At 65.2% G+C, this 19,615-nt stretch overlaps 1 protein-coding gene across 1 annotated transcript; it reads right to left on the bottom strand.

The window, feature by feature from the left end:
• Positions 1 to 6,423: 6,423 nt before the first annotated feature.
• Positions 6,424 to 18,324, bottom strand: RASAL3 (RAS protein activator like 3). Its single transcript, XM_059833082.1, has 19 exons — positions 17,910 to 18,324; positions 16,259 to 16,264; positions 16,107 to 16,225; positions 15,902 to 15,986; positions 13,639 to 13,727; positions 13,456 to 13,544; positions 13,246 to 13,378; positions 12,552 to 12,650; positions 11,125 to 11,661; positions 10,292 to 10,436; positions 9,906 to 10,050; positions 9,117 to 9,353; positions 8,421 to 8,622; positions 8,175 to 8,278; positions 7,327 to 7,639; positions 7,108 to 7,236; positions 6,830 to 7,029; positions 6,649 to 6,724; positions 6,424 to 6,573 (listed from the first exon to the last, which is right to left on the bottom strand). The coding sequence occupies exons 1-19, from the start codon at positions 18,322 to 18,324 to the stop codon at positions 6,424 to 6,426; spliced, it is 3,273 nt and encodes a 1,090-aa protein (XP_059689065.1).
• Positions 18,325 to 19,615: the final 1,291 nt, after the last annotated feature.

Here is a 19,615-nt window from a genome sequence, read left to right as displayed (position 1 = left end):
GGCGCGCTCACGGCACGCTTGAGACAGGCAAGCTACGGCTACGTATTTTTTCCCTGCATGGATTTTTTTTCCCCCTCGCTGGCAGAGCAGAGTCACAGCGCAAGAGGACGGCGCTGGTTTTTCCCCCTTCGTATCGGATCGTGACCAAGTGCGCAGGGTCCAGCGCACTCATGGTGCGCTTGAGCTGGACAGGCTACAGCCACGTTTTTTCCCCCCGCATGGGTTTTTTTACTCTCTGGGAGAAACCTGTGGCAGAGCAGAACCGTGGCGCAGAACGGCACCGGTTTTTTCCCCCCTCCACGGTGGTTCACGGCCAAGCGTGCGAGGTCCGGCACGCTTACGGCATGCTTGAGACAAGCAGGCTACAGCTATGGATGTTTTCCCCGCGTGTTTTTTTCCCCCCTTGCTGGCAGAGTTGCAGCGCAAGAGGACGGCGCTGGTTTTTTCCCCCTCCACGGTGGTTCATGGCCAAGCGTGCAGAGTCAGGCGCGCTCACGGCACGCTTGAGACAGGCAGGCTACGGCTACATATTTTTTCCCTGCGTGTTTTTTTTTTCCCCTCACTGGCAGAGCAGAGTTGCAGCGCAAGAGGACGGCGCTGGTTTTTCCCCCTCCGTGGTGGTTCACGGCCAAGCGTGCAGAGTCAGGCGCGCTCACGGCACGCTTGAGACAGGCAAGCTACGGCTACGTATTTTTTCCCTGCATGGATTTTTTTTCCCCCCTCGCTGGCAGAGCAGAGTCACAGCGCAAGAGGATGGTGCTGGTTTTTCCCCCTTCGTATCGGATCGTGACCAAGCGCGTGGGGTCCGGCGCGCTCACAGCGCGCTTGAGCCAGACCGGCTACGGCCACGTTTTTTCCCTCCGCATGGGTTTTTTACTCTCTGGGAGAAACCTGTGGCAGAGCAGAACCGTGGCGCAGAACGGCACCGGTTTTTTCCCCCTCCACGGTGGTTCACGGCCAAGCGTGCAGGGTCGGGCGCGCTCACAGCACGCTTGAGACAGGCAGGCTACGGCTACGTATTTTTTCCCTGCGTGGTTTTTTTTTTCCCCTCGCTGGCAGAGCAGAGTCACAGCGCAAGAGGACGGCGCTGGTTTTTCCCCCTTTGTATCGGATCGTGACCAAGTGCGCAGGGTCCAGCGCACTCACGGTGCGCTTGAGCTGGACAGGCTACAGCCACGTTTTTTCCCCCCGCATGGGTTTTTTTACTCTCTGGGAGAAACCTGTGGCAGAGCAGAACTGTGGCGCAGAACGGCACCGGTTTTTTTCCCCCTCCACAGTGGTTCACGGCCAAGCGTGCAGGGTCGGGCGCGCTCACGGCACGCTTGAGACAGGCAGGCTACAGCTACGTATTTTTTCCCTGCGTGGTTTTTTTTTTTTTCCCCTCGCTGGCAGAGCAGAGTCACAGCGCAAGAGGACGGCGCTGGTTTTTCCCCCTTCGTATCGGATCGTGACCAAGCGCGTGGGGTCCGGCGCGCTCACAGCGCGCTTGAGCCAGACCGGCTACGGCCACGTTTTTGTCCTCCGCATGGGTTTTTTTACTCTCTGGGAGAAACCTGTGGCAGAGCAGAACGGCACCGGTTTTTTCCCCCCTCCACGGTGGTTCACGGCCAAGCGTGCGAGGTCCGGCACGCTTACGGCATGCTTGAGACAAGCAGGCTACAGCTATGGATGTTTTCCCTGCGTGGTTTTTTTTCCCCTCACTGGCAGAGTTGCAGCGCAAGAGGACGGCGCTGGTTTTTCCCCCTCCACGGTGGTTCATGGCCAAGCGTGCAGGGTCGGGCGCGCTCACGGCACGCTTGAGACAGGCAGGCTACAGCTACGTATTTTTTCCCTGCGTGGTTTTTTTTCCCCCCTCGCTGGCAGAGTCGCGGCGCAAGAGGACGGCGCTGTTTTTCCCCCTCCGCGGTGGTTCACGGCCAAGCACGCAAGGTCCGGCACGCTCATGGCACTCCTGAGCCGGGCAGGCTACAGCCGCCTGTTTTTTCCCTGCATGGTCACTTTTTTTTTTCCCCCTCCTCGGGAAAGATGTGGGCCACAGCAGGAAGACGGTGCTGGTTTTCCCTCCTCCGTGCCAGGTCATGGCCAAGCGCACAGGGTCCGGCGTGCTCCAGGCGCTCTTCAGCCAAGCAGGCTGCGGCCATGTATTTTTTCCGCCACGTGATTTTTATTCCTCGCGCGGCAAAGCGGAGCCGGGACACAGGAGGACGGCGCCGGTTTCCCTCGCTCCATCCCGGGCCGCAACCAAGCACGCAGGGTCCGGCGTGCTCGCACCAACGCCACTTACGTGCAAAACACATCACACCCATGAAGAAAACTCAGAAGGGGAGTGAGCGCTCCAGATTTTGATGCAGGAGGAATTTGGGGAGGATGCGGAAAGCTCCTAGGGCTCAAGCCGGGATCCCGGACAATTTCCTTCCGTGAGAAAACCTCAAGCTATCGGCAACATTCCTCCCCGGTGTTAACGAGCTCGTTTAACAGAAAAGTGGCTTTTTTCCCCATTCCAGAGCCAGAACAAGCAAAGGACGTGACCTTCCATTTCTGCTCCGACGGTCGCGGCTACAAGCTGGCAAATCCTGTGCCGAGGGGTTTTGTCGGGATGCGGGGCTTTGCCGGTGCTGGGATCCTCGGGGAATTTGTCTGCGGGGTCGTCGGCACTGCTGGAGGGGGATTTCGCGGCATCGAGTGGACACGACCCGTGCGCCAACTCCTCTAACCAATGCATCAGGGAAGGAAATCCGGCGTCAAGTCGTGCCGGGATGAGCAGAAAGCTGCTCTGACCGGCATCGAGCCACGCCGAGATGAGCCAAAAGCTGCTCCGAGCGACGGCGGCACCGCTTTTGCCTTCATGCCATATGGCCATGGCACCGGCTGGGTTCCGACCCGCTCCCCGCAATCGAGCTGCCTGGGAAGAGGAAACATTCCCGGCACCGCGCCAAAACCTGCCACCGAACCCACCGGCACTGCCAATCCCCAGCACAGGGTGAAATGCAGCGGCACCGCTGCCTTCACAGCCCCCCCACCAGCTCCGACACCGCTCCGGCTGGCGGAGGAGGGAGATGAAAAGCTCCCAGCGGAGATTACGAGGTCGCCCGCCGCCGGATGCTCATTTAACCCCGGTTAACGAGCTCGGCAGAGGTTGGCCTCCTTCCACCGGCACAGGAACGGTGCCAGTGATCGCGGCGGAGGTAAAGCGGCGCGGGAAGGGCCAAGGGGAAGCGTTAGCGCGGGTCCGGATCCATCCCGTCCCCGCGTTCCCAGGCGGCGGATGCCGAATCCAGCGCTGCTTGGTACCGGGTGTCCCGGTGCTGCTGCCCGGCACCTGTCTGTACTTACCCCTACACCCACCCAGACGCCTGCATCCCCCCCTCAGAACTGACCCCCCCTCCCACCCTACACCCACCCAGATGCCTGGGTCCCCCCCCCAGCACTGACCCCCCCCTCCCTATGCCCACCCAAACACCTGGGTCCCCCCCCTCAGAACTGACACCCCCCCCCCCTCCTTACACCCACCCAGATGCCTGGGTCCCGTCCCCCCCCCCGCCCAAAGCCCACCCGAGCACCTGGGTCCCCCCCTCAGCACTGACCCCCCCCTCCCAAAGCCCACCCAAACGCCTGGGTCCCCCCCCTCAACACTGACACACCCCCCCCCCCCCTACACCCACCCAGACGCCTGGGTCCCCCCCTCAGCACAGACACCCCCCCCCCCCAAGCCCACCCAAGCACCTGGGTCCCCCCCCACAGCACAGACCCCCCCCCTCACCCTACACCCACCCAGACGCCTGGGTCCCCCCCCCAGCACTGACCCCCCCACCCTACACCGGCCCAGACACCTGGGTCCCCCCCCACAGCACAGACACCCCCCCCCCCCCCCCCAGACGCCTGGGTCCCCCCCTCAGCACTTGACCCTCCCACCCAAACCCACCCAGAGGCCTGGGTGTCCCCCCCAGCACTGACCCCCCCACCCTACACCCACCCAGACGCCTGGGTCCCCCCCTCAGCACTGACCCCCCCACCCACCGACCTGAGCACCTGGGTCCCCCCCCCAGCACTGACCCCCCCACCCAAACCCACCCAGAGGCCTGGGTCCCCCCCCTCAACACTGACACCCCCCCCACACACACACTCACCCAGACGTCTGGGTCCCCCCCTCAGCACTGACCCCCACCCCGCCCCCCAGGCCCACCCGAGCACCTGGGTCCCCCCCTCAGCACTGACCCCCCCACCCACCCAAGCACCTGGGTCCCCCCCCACAGCACAGACCCCCCCACCCCACACCCACCCAGACGCCTGGGTCCCCCCCCTCAGCACTGACCCCCCCACCCACCGACCTGAGCACCTGGGTCCCCCCCCCAGCACTGACACCCCCACCCACCCTACACCCACCCAAGCACCTGGGTCCCCCCCTCAGCACTGAACCCCCCACCCACCCGAGCACCTGGGTCCCCCCCCACAGCACAGACACCCCCCCCCCCCACCCTACACCCACCCAGACGCCTGGGTGTCCCCCCAGCACTGACCCCCCCACCCTACACCCACCCAGACACCTGGGTCCCCCCCCCACCCTACACCCACCCAGACGCCTGGGTCCCCCCCTCAGCACAGACACCCAGACACCCCCCCCCCCCCAAGCCTACCCGAGCACCTGGGTCCCCCCCTCAGCACTGACCCCCCCACCCTACACCCACCCAGACACCTGGGTCCCCCCCCATCACCACAGCCCCCCACTCCCCCCCCCCCCCAACGCCCGCTCTTCTCCGGACGCCCGGTACTGCCCCCCCCCCCCCCCGGGACGCCTGGGTCCCTTCCCGGTTACCTCAGGCCCTGCACCCCCCCGGACACCCGGGTCCCCCCCACCCCCCCCCCCCGTGTTTCAGCACCCCGGACGGGGCCGGTATGGGGGGAGGTGTCAGCGTCGCCACCCCCCCCCCCCCCCCCCCGACCCAACCGCAGGTCCCCCGGTAACGGCTCCGCTTTGTCTCCCGCCGGGCCCCCCCCCCCCTCACCGGGCACTCACCCCACCGGCCCCCCGGGGCCGGGCCCGCCGGGCTGCTCCTCCTCAGCGGCGTCGCTGCTGCAACCGCCGCCCCCGCCGCCTCCTGCCCGCCTCCGGCCTCCACAGCAGCCGCCGCGCCGGGGACATGGTCCCTTTAAATCCCCCCCCGGGGGCCCGGCCGGTCCCGCCGCCGCTGCTGCTGCCGCCGCCGCCGCCGCCGCCGCCGCCGCCGCCGCCGCCTCCTGCGCCGCTCCGGCCGCTCCCCCGCCCCCCTCCCGGCGGCGGGCCCTGACTACGTCACGCCGCGCGCGACCAGGCCGCCGCCGACATCTTGGAGGCGGCGAAGAGGGTCCCAGCGCCGCCTCCGCCGCCGCCGCCGCCGCCGCCGCCATGTTGGGCCGCGCCGGCCCTACCGCGCGCGCCCGCCCCGCCGGAGCGGCCGCTGTGCGTCGCCGCCGCCGCCGCCCTCCGCCCTCCCCGACCCGCGCGACGCGCAGCTGATGACGTAGGCAGCTGGGCGCCGCCGCCATCTTGGGAGGGGCGGAGGAGGAGGGAAGGGGAGAGGCGGCGCGGCGACCTTCCAGGAGGGAGGGGGGGGGGGGAGAGAGAGTGAGCGGCGCGGCGTCGTGCGTCATCGGTCTGCGACGGCGGCGCCGCGCCGCCATCTTGGGGGGGCGGAGGGGGAAGGTCTGGCTGGTGTGGGAAGGGGCGGCCCCGGGGGGACCGCGGGGGGACCCGTGGTCCTGTCAACCCCGAGGGGACCCTGTGGCCGCGTCCCAAAGGGTCCCCGTGGCTCTGTCATCCCCCAGGTGTCCCCATGGCCCTGTCCCGAGGCGTCCCCGCGGCCCTGCCATCCCCGAGGGAACCCCGTGGCCCTGCCCTGAGGGGTCCCCGTGGCCCTGTCATCCCCAAAGCGTCCCCATGGCCCTGTCCCCAGGGGTCCCCATGGCCCTGACATCTCTGTCACTTCCCCAGGTCCCCATGCGTCTGCTCCAGGTCCTGCCCTCCCTGAGGGGACCTCCTGGCGCTGTCCCAAAGTGTCCCCATGGCCCTGCCACCCCCATCCCCGGCCCAAAGGGTCTCCATGACCATGTCCCCAGGGGTTACCATGGCCTTGTCACCTCTGTCACTGCCTGAGGCCCCCACGACTGTGTCCCCAGGGGTCCCCATGGCCCTGCCATCTCTGTCACCGCCCCAGGTCCTGGGATGGCCCAGGCAGGCGTAGGGTGCTGGGGACAGGCTGGGATTGGGGACAGAGCTCTGAGCGGTGGCAGGACACAACCAGGCACCCTGTGACGGTGACACCAATGTTGTTTATTGCCTGGGGAGGGGACGGCCCGCGGGATCGGGATTAAACACCCTTCGGAAAGCCCCAGGATGTGGTGGGTGACTGGGCTGCAGGGACACGTTGGGGACATCAGGACAGCTGGTTACACGCTGGTGGCCTGAGCGTCGTCACCACTCTCGTCCCAACCCCGCGCCGGCATCCGGCATCCCGTCCTCCCGGGGTGGCCCAGGGCTTGGGCGACGGCACCCCGCAGCTCCGCCTGCTCCCTCTCCAGCGCCAACAGCCGTCTCTCCTGCGAGGGGACCGCGTCAGCCCCCACCCGGGTCCCTCTTGTCACCCGTGGGTGCACCCGCATCCTGGCTCTTACCAGCTCTCGGTTCTTCTCCTCGCTGGTCTTCAGCCTCTCCAGGTCTTTCTTCCTGGTGCCTTCAGCCGCTGTCAACCTAATTGGGTTGGGGATGAGCCAAAACCTCGACCCGGTGGTGGGGCACCCGCTGGCATGGGGTACCCACCAGTTTGGGGCACCCACTCCCCATCCCTGTCCCTACCTAGCACCCAAATTGGCCGCGCGGGCGTTCGCCTCCTCCAGCTGCTGCCGGAGACACTCGAGCTGCTCTCGGTGCTGACCCTGCTCTTGCCGCAACCCACGGTGCTGGACCTCCATCTCGCCCACCCGCGTCTCCGTCAGCCGTAACTTCTCCCGGTTCTCCGCCACCTCCTTCCGCAGCACCTCGATCAACCGCCCATGCTGGAGGGAGACGAGGATGGGGTAGGGGGGTCGGGGGGGCACCCCGGTGGGTTTAGCTGCCAGCCACCCCAGGGTTACCTTCTCCAACGGGCGGATGGCGTAGAGCTCGCCCTGTGCCGCCGCCGCCGCTGCCTCCTCCGCGTAGCGCTGCCACGGCACCGTCGATTTGCGCGGCAGCGACACCGACGAGCGCAGCTTCCCGCGACCCTGCGGCACCGGCAGCACCTGTTAACGCCGCCGTACTCCTCGGAGCACCGGCCCCAACGCGAGGGTGGCGTGGCAGCTGCCGTAGCTTACCGGGGTATCACGGGGAACAAGGGCCCCCGGGTTGTCCTCAGCTGGTGGCTCTGCCATGTGCTCGGCGCTGCTCTGCTTGCGTAGGCGCCGGGCAGCTTTGCTCTGTGCTGGCACGCTCTGGGTGCGTTGCACGTTGCGGCGTTCCCGGCCGGGTGGCGGTGACGGTACCGGTGCCGGTGTTGGCTCAGGTTCTGGCCCGTCCTCACGGCCCCGGACGCGGCGGATGCTGATGAGGGACTGACTTTTGATGAGGGGGCTGTGCTTGCTCAGGTCCCGTGGTGGCACGAAGCCTGGTTTGAAGCTCTCTGCCGGGCTGCGAGGGGAGACGGAGAGATGGCACGGCCGGGTACCAGGGCGGTTCTGGACCCAGGAGGAGCCAGATCCACCCCGAACCCAACCAGGGCCAGAGGCACCCCAAAGCCGTTTGGGATTGTACCCATCTCCTGAACCCAGCCTGGACCTGAAGTACCTCAAACCCATCTGGGACCAGAAACATCCCCCAAACTCAACTGGGATCGGAACCATCCCCAAAACCAGCCTTGGCCTGAACCACCCCAAACCCAGCCAGGATCAGAACCATGCCGTGAACTGGGACCAGAAGCGCCACAACCATCCGTTGGACCCATCAGGGACTAAAACCATCCCCTGAACCCAACTGGGACCAGTCACCCCAATCTCAGTCTGGACCAGAGTCACCCTGGACCAAGCCAAGACCAGAACCTTCCCCTGAACCCAACCAGGACCAGAACCATCCCAAGCCTGTCCTAGTGTCACCCCTCTACCAAAGTTCCTCCTGGCCCCACACATCCACCTTCGTCCCATGTGTGTCCCTGTCCACCCACCGGTACCTTCGCTCCGCGGTGGAGCTGAGCCGGACAGAGACGGGGACAGGGGTCCCCTCCCTGATGGCGGTGAGGATGGTGGGCAGGGGCTCCAGCTCCTCCTGCGTGGCCTGCCAGGTCAAGACAAGGACGTTATGGGGACAATGGGTGGCCTTGTGCCATCCATGGGGCAGTGGACACCAGCTCCGTGTGTGGAGAGAAGGAGGTGGCCAGTCTTGCCAGCTACCCTTGGGGACAAATGAGTGGTGGCACCTGGTCCAGGCTGGAGAAGATGTCACAGAGCAGGAGGTGGAGAGTGGCGAGCTCCAGGGCCAGGTCAACGTAGCCATCGTACGTGGCCATGTGGACACTGCTCTCAGGGTTGGCCACACTCTGCAGGAAGTCTGTCATGGTGCTCCAGTTGTGCTCCAAAAATTCATTCATGAAGCCCATGTAGGCCTCCTTCTCGCCAAACCTGGGGACCACGACGGCCGGTTACCTGGGGGCCAGGCGATGGCCTGGGCCACCGCCACGGTCATGGGCCAGGCCACCTCCAAGATCATGGACCAAGTCACTGCCATGTCCCTGCACCATGTCACCACCCTGTCTACAAGCCAAGACATGGGTGAGGACACTGCCATGTTCTTGGACCAAGCCACCCATAGGTCAGGCCACCACAGGTGACACGTGAGGGTCTGCTGCTGGGACACCTCAGCCCCATGTATGGAGTGGAGATGTTCTCTGCTGCCCCACGGCTGGTTCATGGCATGTAGGTGATGTCCCTGCTGCCCCAGGGCATGTTGGGGACATCCCTGCTGCTCCATGGTACGTTGGGGACAACCCTACTGCCCCATGACTGTCCACAGCATGTGTCACACTGCACGTAGGGGACGTCTCCACTGCACCGTGGCTTCCCCATGGGGATGTCCCTCCCCACCGGTACCGGTGCCGTGCCCTGCCATGACGTACGTGGTGAAGTTGGCCAGGTTCTGGATGACCTTGGCCACGAGGGTGAGGGTACGAGCGGTGGCCTCGCTCGGGTACTCTTGGACGAGGCCGAAGAGGCTGGGGGACATGATGGCGGGGCAGAGGAACCGCAGGAAGAGGGAGGCCGAGACCAGGCGTTGCCCAATGGGCGCCTTGCCCCGCGCCGCACACTCCTCCTGCCACGCTGCAAAGATCTCGCCTAGCTCCGCCGGGAAGGCGCTGTGGAGAGAGACACCTTGATGGGTGCTAGGGCAGGTGGGTGGTCCTGGAGCCCCCGCTGTGTGCCACCATGATGTGCTGTGGGACATGGTACCCGCTGTGACTGTGCTTGTCCCCATGCCGGTCCCCTGTGCTCGTGCTCAAGGCTGTCCCCAGGTCCTTCCTGGTCTCCATCACCATGTCCATCGCAGGGATGGTGCCCGTCTCCAAGCCTGTCCACTGTATCTGACCCCAAACTTGTCCCCGGGACCTTCCTGGTGCCCATCCCCATGTCCATCCCGGGGATGCTGCCAGTCCCCAAAGCCATCCCCATGCCCATCCTGGTGCCAGTGCCTGTCCTCCTGCCCATTCCCATTCCTGTTCCCAAGCTCATCCCTGTGCCCATGCCCATCTCCAAGCTTTTCCCCAGGTCCTCCTGGTGTTGGTGCCTGCCTTCATGCCTGTCCCATTGCCCGTGCTGGTGTCCATCCCCAAGCGCATCCCTGTGTAGGTGCCCACCCCCATGACCATCCCCATGCCCAACCCCACGCCCGCACAGGGGCTGTCCCTCACTCGCAGGACGCGGCGATGCGCTGGAAGGTCTCCTCGCAGACCTGCCGCAGGTTGTTCTGGTTGTCGGAGAGGTCAAGGCCGGCGCATTTGCTGGGATCGACCTCGCAGCTATCATCCGAAGTGCAGAGCTGGGCCACGGCCTCACCTGGCCACCAAGGGACAGCCCGTAAGGGGACCAACCAGCCACCACCATGGTTGTGACAAGCCCCCACCACATCCCCATGGATGTCCTGGGGGTGTCCTACAGCCCCGTAATGCTCTGCCCATGCCCTGCAGCCATAACACCCCACAGCACCCTATAGCACCCTGTAACATCATGTCCAGGATGTCCTGCACCCCATAACACCCCATAATGTCCCAGAAAGACCTATAACATTCAGCCGTACCCAGCGTGTCCTGGAGGTACTTGCCCCCCACCAGTTTCATGTACTCGTCGATGGCCTTGGTGGCCAGCGTGTTCTCACGGAAGATCAGTGCCTCACGGTCATCGAAGCGGTCCAGCTCGGCCACACCGAGGTCGATGAGGAACGACTGTGGGAGGACGTGTTGAAGGGTTCAGTGGGCACCCATGGCCCCAAACGGACTTGATCAACCCGCCCTGGGAAGTGCCAGGATCTCCTGGCACTCCCCTGAATTGCATTTCCCATCCTATCGCACCAATCCCATCCCAACCCAACCCAACCCAACTCATCCATCCCATCCCATCCCAACCCAACTCATCCATGCCATCCCATTCCAATCCATCCCAACCCAACTCAACTCAACCCAACCCATCCCAACCCAACCCAACTCATCCATCTCGTCCCATCCCATCCCATCTCAACCCAACCCAACCCAACTCATCCATCCCAACCCAACCCAACCCAACCCAACCCAACTCATCCATCCTATCCCATGCCAATCCATCTCAATCCAGCTCTCCCATCCCATCCCATCCCGTCCCATCCCAACCCAACTCTCCCATCCCATCCCAACCCAACCCATCCAACCCATCTCAACCCATCCCAACCCAACTCACCCACCCCATCCCACCCCAGCTCTCCTGGCACCCCCAACCCATGACGTCCACCCCACACCAACCACCATGCTCATGTCACCCCAGGCAGCTCCCATCTCACCCGCATCCCACCCCAACCACCATGCCCACAGCACCCCAGGCAGCACCCATCTTGCCCTCACCCACCCTCCCCACATCGCCCATGGCCAGCACCCTCTCCACCTTGGCCTTCCCGGTGCTTTGCAAGACGTGGACCAGAGCACCGGCCAGCTCCTCCTTGTGCCGCACGGCAATGGTGGGCTCCAGACGGGCGCACAACTCCCGGTAATGGAAGGTGATGAACTCAGCCAACTCCTTGTAGCGTACGATGGGCAGCACCCGCACCTCCCGGTAGCGTCCGCGCACCCTCACCGAAGGCACCCGCTCGCCTCCCCCGGGACCGCTCAGCGGGTACCAGCGCTCCAAGGGCTGCCGGGCGGCTGCCAACTCAGCCAAGGGGACAGTGATGGAGGCCACCGGTTGACCGGGGTGGTCATCGCGGCAAAGGGTGAGGGTGAGGGCACGGGTGGGTGGTAGGGCAGCCAACTGGAAGAGTTCACCCCAAAAGAGCTCGCCGTCAGGACTGGCCACCTTGGCGGTGGTACGGGCGAAGAGGGTGCCGTCCAGGTGGAGGTGACAACGGAGGCGACGCCGAGGTGGTAGGTCCCGCGCTTCGTACACCCACAGGCTCAGCGCCAGCTCCAGCCGCTCGCAGTTGTCCTGCCGGGGCGGGGGACATGGATGGGGGGGTCAAGGGGACAGTGGGGGACCTGGCGGGCTGGTGGGTGAATCTATGGGGGGGTTGGGAGGGGACAGGGTGTGGGGGGTAGTGAATTCTGTGGGTGGATGTGGGGATGGGGGGGAATGGGGACGGGGGTGATGGGGGATGCGGGGGGACACATGGGGATGGAGGGGACATGGAGGGACAGGAGGGGATGTGGAGGGACAAGAAGGGACATGGAGAGATAGGAAGGAGGGGACATGGGGGACGGGGAGGACACGTGGGAATGGGGACAACATGGAGGGACAGGAGGAGACATGGGGAACAGGGTGGGAATGGGGACAGGAGGGGACATGGGGGGACAGGAGGGGACATAGGGGACAGGATAGGACACTGGGGACAAGAGTGGACAAAGGGACTGGAGGGGACACGGGGGAGAGGAGGTGACGTGGAGGAATAGGAGGGGACAGGGGTTCTGTGGAGGGACATGGGGACATGATGGGACACGAAGGACTAGAGAGGACATGAAGGGCAGAGAGGACAGGAGGGGACATGGGTGGACAACCAAATCCTCAGGGGGACATGAGTGACAGCCAGTCCCACGGTGGGACAGGAGGGGACACGAGGGGACAGGAGGGTACATGGGGGGACAACCAAGCCCTCCAGGGGACAACAGGACACAAGGGGACACAGGGCTGTGGGTGCCTGTAGGGCTTCAAGGTGGGATGGGGTGTTCGTGCCTCAGTTTCCCCACCCAGCCCTGCCAGCGAGCCTCATCCGGCCCACTGGGGAGACAGGAGGGCAGTGGGTGGCCCCTCATGTCAGGGTTCTGGGGGTTCCCGTCGCAGGGGGTGGCAGGGGCGTCCCATGGGTGTCCCCACGGTCCCACCTTGTTGGGCTGCACGGTCCGGCGCAGGTTCTCGATCCAGCGGTCGCGCTCGGCCAGGGACGTGCACCCGAAGGACCGGCTGCCCTCGCCCGTGATGATCTGGGTGCAGGGAGGGTGTCTGGGTGGGGCACCCTAGGGTGGCTGGGGGGGAGGGGGCTGCGCTGAGGGCTCTGGGTACCCATGGCTAAGGGCTGTGCTGGGGTGTCCTTTTGGGGTGCTCAGTGAGGGTGCCCGGGGCGCCTTTGCAGGGTGCCCCTTCAGGGTGCCCTGAGTGCCTTTGCAGGGTGCCTAGGGTGCCATGGGTACCTCTCCAGGATGATTAGGGCACTCTGGCTGCCCCTCCAGGATGCCTAGGGTGCTCTGGGTGCTCTGAGTGCCTCTCCAGGTTGCCTAGGGTGCCCTGGGTACCCCTCCGGGTTGCCTGGGGTGCTCTGGGTGCCTCTCCAGGGTGCCTGGTGTGCCCTGGGTGCCTGTTCAGGATGCCTGGGCACCCTGGGTGCCCCTTCAGGTTGCCTGGGGTGCTCTGGGTGCCTCCTTAGGATGCCTTGCGTGCCCTCTCAGGGTGCTGGGGGTGCCCTGGGTGCCTGTCCAGGGTGCCCTGCATGCTCTGGGTGCCCCTCCAGGTTGCCTGGGGTGCCCTGAGTGCCCTGGATGCCTCTCCAGGGCACCCTGAGCACCCACCCAAACCCATTACCTGAAAGCAAAACTTTTCGCCCACGATGCTGCCGTGCACAGGTCGGACGATGACATTATCCCCGGTGAGGTCCAGCTCGGCCGCACTGGGTGGTGGCAGCAGCGACTCCCGCGAACCGCTCCGACTGGGGACCCTACGGGGACAGGACTGTCACCGGGGCACTCTCACCAGCACCCATGTGTGTCCCCCCCACCCTCCATGGTGCCGTACCTCTCACTGTCGGGGACCGTCACCGCTGGCATCTCGGCTTTGTGGATGCCGCGACCTTTCCGCTCCCGGAGCCTCTTCCACAACAACCCCTGGATGGGGTAAGGAGATGGCTGCTGTGTCACCCATGGGTGAGGCCAAGCACCCTGGAGGGGGGGGGCTGGGATCAGGGTGGGGGGTGCCCACCTTGACATTGCTGAACTGGGAGGTGGGGGAGGTCTCGCTCTCGGTGCTTCTCCCGGCACCCCGGGTGCTCCTCTCATCCGCAGCCAGGTCTAGAGGGGCACCCAGCATCAGGACCCTCCTTTACCAGCACCCCGAGCACCCCAAAACCATGCCAGGGTTTAGGGGGGGCAGGATACACCCATACCCCCACCCTTCTGGGAAACATCAGCCAAAGCTGGAGCAAGGACCCAGGTGCCTGGTTCTGGGTGCCAAATCCTGCCGGCACCTCACCGTATCTGTAGCCCTGAGATGCAGCCAAGCTTTGGGTGCTGAAAATGGGTGCTCATGGGTGCAAGGGAAAAGGGGGCAGAGGGATGTATCCTGCTGCCTCAGCTCCGGTGCACGGCTCCGGTGTTCAGCCCCGGTGTTGCGATGCCGCGATGCCGAGCACCCATCCAGGACAGTCCCCACCCTGGTGCCATGTGGGTGCCAGCCCCGGTGCCAGGCAGGTGCCGGGGGGATAACTCACCTCCCTGCGTGGCGCAGAGCAGCCAGCGGCGAGGCCCCATGGCTGGAGGCGATGCCGTCTGCCCGCGCTGGCGAGGGGCGCGGGGAGGAAGCCGAAAGTGTTTATCTCTCGAATCAGCAGACGCAGCAGCGTGGAGGAAGCGGTGACGGTACAAGGCAGCCTTGCACCCAGCGCTTCCTCCAGACACCCGGCTCGGTGTGGGGCACGGGGCATGGGGCACGGCGTGGTGTGTGGCACGCGGCACGGCATGGTGGACTGCATGGCGTGGTGCAAGGCACTGGGCATGGCGTGGTGCGTGGGGCATGGCGTGGGGCATGGCATGGTGCGTGGCATGCGGCACGGCATGGTGGGCTGCACGGCGTGGTGCAAGGCACGGGGCATGGCGTGGTGCCTGGGGCACGGCGTGGAGCTTGGGGCAAGGCATGGGGCATAGTGTGGTGCGTGGGGCATGGCGTGGAGCATGGGGCATGGCATGGTGCGTGGCATGCGGCACGGTATGGTGGTCTGCACGGCGTGGTGCAAGTCACGGGGCATGGCGTGGTGCGTGGGGCACGGTGTGGAGCATGGGGCATGGCGTGGGGCACAGCATGGGGCATGGCATGGTGTGCTGCATGGCACGGGCATGGCACGGGCATGGCGTGGTGCATGGAACATGCTGCACGGCACAGTGCACAGCACGGGGCATGGCGTGGTGCACGGGGCATGGCGTGGTGCATGGCATGGTGCACGGCACAGGGCATGGCATGCTGTATGACCTGGTACATGGCATGGGGCACAGCACGGGGCACAACATTGTGCCCAGCACGAGGCATGGCATGAGGCACGGCACACCGCACAACATGGTGCATGACGTGCACAGCGCGGTGCACGAATGGGGCGCAGCATGGGGCATGGCATGGGGCACAAATGGGGCACGGCATGGGGCACGGCATGGTATGACGTGGGGTGGACGACACGGGCACAGCACGGGCTACGACTTGCTGCATGGCACGGTGTGCAACATGGACGTGGCACGAAGCCTGGCGTCTGGCACGGCACGGGCGCAATGTGGGGCATGGCATGGGGTGCAGGGCGTGGCACAGATCATGGCCATGATGCAAGATGTGGGGTGTGGGGCATGGTGCACGGTGCACAGGGCATGGCACAGGGCATGGCATGATGCGCGGCACAGGGCACAACCACGATGCAAGGCGTGGGGCATGGTGCGCAGTGCACGGGGCGTGGCACGGTGTGTGCCGTGATGCACAGTGCACGGTGAATGGCACGGTGAATGGCATGGTGCACGGGCCCGCGGTGCACAGCACGGTGCATGGCACAGGGCATGGCCACGGTGCGTTGCACAGTGCATGGTGCATGGCGCATGGCCACACGGTGCATGGCACGATGCACGGCACAGGGCACAGCCAGGATGTATGGCGTGGGGCATGGGGCAGTGCACGGTGTCTGGCACGGCGCATATCGTGGTGCACAGTGCACGGTGCACAGTGCATGTCGTGGTGCATGGTGCGTGGTGCATGGCCGCGATGCAAGGCATGGTGCATGGTGCATGGCACAGTGCACGGCCATGATGCACGGCACAGTGCACGGTGCACAGTGCACGGCCATACGGTGCACGGCAGGGTGCAAGCCACGGCGTGCAGCCCAAGGGGCTCCATGCACTGGAGCTGCACCGGACCCGCACACAGACGGCTCATACCAGCACATGCCAACACCCCGTGGCACCGGCACATGCCGGCGCTGGGCGAGCTCGCTCACCGGGGTCCCTCCTGCCACCCGCTGGGTGCACGTGGGTGCTCTCGGAGATGGAGCTCCCCGTCCGGTTCCTGCTCCTGCACGAAGCCTGATGGCACAGAGGGGTCAGGCACCACCGTCCCCAGCACCCATCTGTGCACCCCATCACCCAAGGGACTCTGGCACAAGCCCCTGGGTGCCCAGGGGCCTCTTGTCCCCCTGTCCTCACCTCCTCGTCCCTGCCCACGAGGACGAGATGTCCATCCACCAGCGAGAAGTTGGAGACATCCCACACCGGGGCATTGGGTGCTGGAGCCAGCGGGATCGATGACGCCCCATGGGTGCTCACTGGGGGTGCAGAGCAGGGTGTCAGGGGGAGACTGGGTGCTCACCATGCCCCCATCACCCATGGGCAGCATGGCAGTGCCAGGGGGCATGTGGCTGTGGCCGTGTCACCATAGGTGTGGCAATGCCAGGGCATGTGTGCATGGCCATGGTATGGTTGGAGTGATGGGGCCAGGGGACATATGACCATGGCCATGCCACCATGGGTGTGGTGATGCTGGGGGACATGTGGCCATGGAGGTGCCACCATCAGGGTGGTGATGCCAGGGAACACATGGCCATGGCCATGCCACCATGGGTGTGGTGATTCTGGGGGACATGTGGCCGTGGAGGTGCCACCATGAGTGTGGTGATTCTGGAGGACATGTGGCCATGGAGGTGCCACCAGCAGGGTGGTGATGCTGGGGGATGTGTGGCCATATGACAGTTGGGGTGACAGTGCCAGGGGACACATGGCCGTGCCACCATCAGTGTGGCAATGCCAGGCTACACACGGCCATGGCCAGGCCCTGGTGGGGACAAACCCGGTGACTGCCCTGCCTCTGGGCCCTGCCTGCACCATGGGTGGCCCTGCCAGAGCCAAGCCGGTTTTGCCAGATCCGGGTGCCGCAGGGCCTGGCACAGCTCCACGTGCCGCCACTGAGCCCTGTGCCGGGCACACACCGGGGCCACGTGTGGCCAGGAGCGGGCCCTGGGGCCAGGTGGGACCCATGGGTGCCCCCCCAACCCTGGAGGGTACCTGCAGGCAGGAGCTCCCCAACACCAGGAAAGCCTGACCACATCCTGCACCCCGCTGCGTCCTCCACCATCACCCACCCATCACCCACCACCCCCCAAGACCCCAGTGGTCACCAGCACCCATCACCACCCATCGCCCCCCAACCCATCAACACCACCTATTACCCGTTGCCCCCAACCCACTACCCATCACCCATTGCATCCCAGATCATCACCCATCTCCATCACCCACCACCCATCAGCCCCCAACCCATCATCCATCACCCCCAACTCATCACCCATCATCATCACCCACCACCCGTCACGCCTAATCCATCACCCATCATCATCACCGACCCCCCATCATCCCTAATCCATCACTGATCATTATCACCCACCACCCATCACCCCTAATCCATCACCCACCATCATAACCCATCACCCCCAATCCATCACCCATCATCATCACCCACCACCCATCACCCCAATCCATCACCCATCATCATCACCCACCACCCATCACCCCTAATCCATCACCCACCATCATAACCCATCACCCCCAATCCATCACCCATCATCATCACCCACCACCCATCACCCCTAATCCATCACCCATCATCATCACCCACCACCCATCACCCCTAATCCATCACCCATCATCATCACCCACCACCCATCACCCCTAATCCATCACCCGTCATCATCACCCCCCCACCCATCACCCTCAAACCATCACCCATCATTATCACCCCCCACCTATCACCCCCAACACATCACCCATCACTATCACCCACCACCCATCACCCCCCAACCCATGACCCATCGTCATCACTGACCACCCACCACCCCCCAACCCATCACCCCCCACCACCCATCACCCCCAACCCATCACCAACCACCACCACCCCCATCCCATCACCATCACCCACCACCAGCACCCTGACCCCCACCCTCCCCACCACCCCCATACCTGGAACAGCATCCTGGAGCACTTGCTCAGCCCTGGCACCGCTCTCCACGTGACCCTTCTTCTTGGACATGGAGCGCAGGTACTTCTGCAGGGTGGCCTTGCCACCCTCGGGTGCCCGTGTCTCCTTGGTCCCCTTGGAGGGGGCCGAAAAAGCCCGTTGGAAGAGGGACCTGCGGGTGCTGGCCTTGGGTGCCCCCAAGCTGGAGCTTCCCTTCCCAGCCCCGTCATCGGGACCTTCAGACTCGGGTTGGCTGTAGGAACGTTTCCACCCCTGCAACCGGGTCCAGCGCCGGCTGCCCGGGGACCCTGTGCCCCGGTCGGGTTCCCGGTCACCCATGGGTGCTGCCGTTCGCCATTTGTAGGTCTTCAGTAGAGTTGGTGGCTCGGGTCCCAGCAGGGGTTTCTCCACCTCCATCTGTGGGATGGGGAGAGCCACGTTAGTCACGGGGTGCCCACGGGCTGGCATGGGGAGCGGGGTGGGTGGCAATGGGAAGGGCACCCTTGTATCAGCACCCCCAACCTCGCATCCCCACCTGGGCACCCCTATTTAGGTGCCCCATCCAAGCATCTCCTACTGGGTCCCCCCTATGTGGGCGTCCCTACCCGGGCACCCATATCCAGGCATCTCTGAGTCCCCCTTTATGGGTGCCCCTATCCAGGCACCCATGATCAGGGACCCTATACGGGGTTCCCCTACCCAGGCACCCCTATCTGGGTGCCCTCATCTGGGCACCCCCATCCAGGGCACCCATATCCAGCACCCCTATCTGGGTGCCCCTATCTGGGTGCCTCTATCTGGGCACCCAAGCCCAGGCACCCACAGATGGGTGCCCCTATCCAGACACCCATGTACAGGCACCCTATATGGGCACCCTGTCCAGACACCCCTATTTGAGTGCCCTCACCCAGTGCACCCACACCCAGGCACCCTTATCTGGGTGCCCCCATCCAAGCACCCCAATCCAGGCATCCTTATTGGGGCACCCCTATGTTGTCACCCCACTTGCGCACCCCTATCTGGGTGCCCCTGCCTCTGTACCCCCACCCAGGCACCCTTGCTTGGGTGCCCTTCTCCAGAGCACCCTCATCCAGGCACCCCTATTTGGGTCCTCTCATCCAGGGCACCCTTATCTGGCCACCCTTAACTGGGCACCCACATCAGGGCACCCTGAGGTGCCCCTGCCCATCGAGGTGTCCCCACCTTGCGGGTGCCCACGTCCCTGGGGTGCTCCTGCCCACGGAAAGGGTCCCACACCCAGTGGGTGCCCACACCAGCCCCTGCCCTACGCAGCACCCATCCCTGTCAGGGCGCGGTGGCACCGGAGGCGCGGCACCATCAGGATTCGGTGACACCGGGGCGCGGTGACACCAGGGACACGGTGACACCCAGGCAGGTGGCCTGCCACCTCCTCGGCCCCAAGCGCAGGCGGGTGCCGGAGATGCTTCCGTCGCCTCCACAGCCACGTTTCCCCTCGCGCCGCCACGGCATTTCCTCCCGGCACCTGCACCCCGCACCCAGCCCAGGCCCTGGGGACCCTGCCAGCACCCCAGGGTGCACACATGGGTGCAGGCCAGGGTGGGGGTGAACGGGGCCGGTTGCACCCCAGGACCTCCTCGCCGTGGCACCCCCCGGCGTGGCCCCGGGGTGGAAGTGAGCTGCGGGCGCCCGTGGCTTTGGCGCCCGCCAATTCAGGGGTGCCAGCACC

Source organism: Gavia stellata, chromosome 38 (genome assembly GCF_030936135.1).
Source record: "Gavia stellata isolate bGavSte3 chromosome 38, bGavSte3.hap2, whole genome shotgun sequence".
Classification (NCBI taxonomy): domain Eukaryota; kingdom Metazoa; phylum Chordata; class Aves; order Gaviiformes; family Gaviidae; genus Gavia; species Gavia stellata.
Note: the sequence above shows the minus strand (reverse complement) of the source record. Positions and strands in the feature narration are given on the sequence as shown.

Bases quoted from the DNA above. Each gene is read 5' to 3' on its own strand.
- RASAL3 (XM_059833082.1), bottom strand. From the start codon at position 18,324: ATGGAGGTGGAGAAACCCCTGCTGGGACCCGAGCCACCAACTCTACTG. The intron at 13,545-13,638 runs GTGGGCACCCCC...TACCCCATCCAG, and splicing joins CCCAGTTCAGCAATGTCAAG to GGGTTGTTGTGGAAGAGGCT. The intron at 8,623-9,116 runs GTACGTCATGGC...CGTGGTCCCCAG, and splicing joins AACCTGGCCAACTTCACCAC to GTTTGGCGAGAAGGAGGCCT.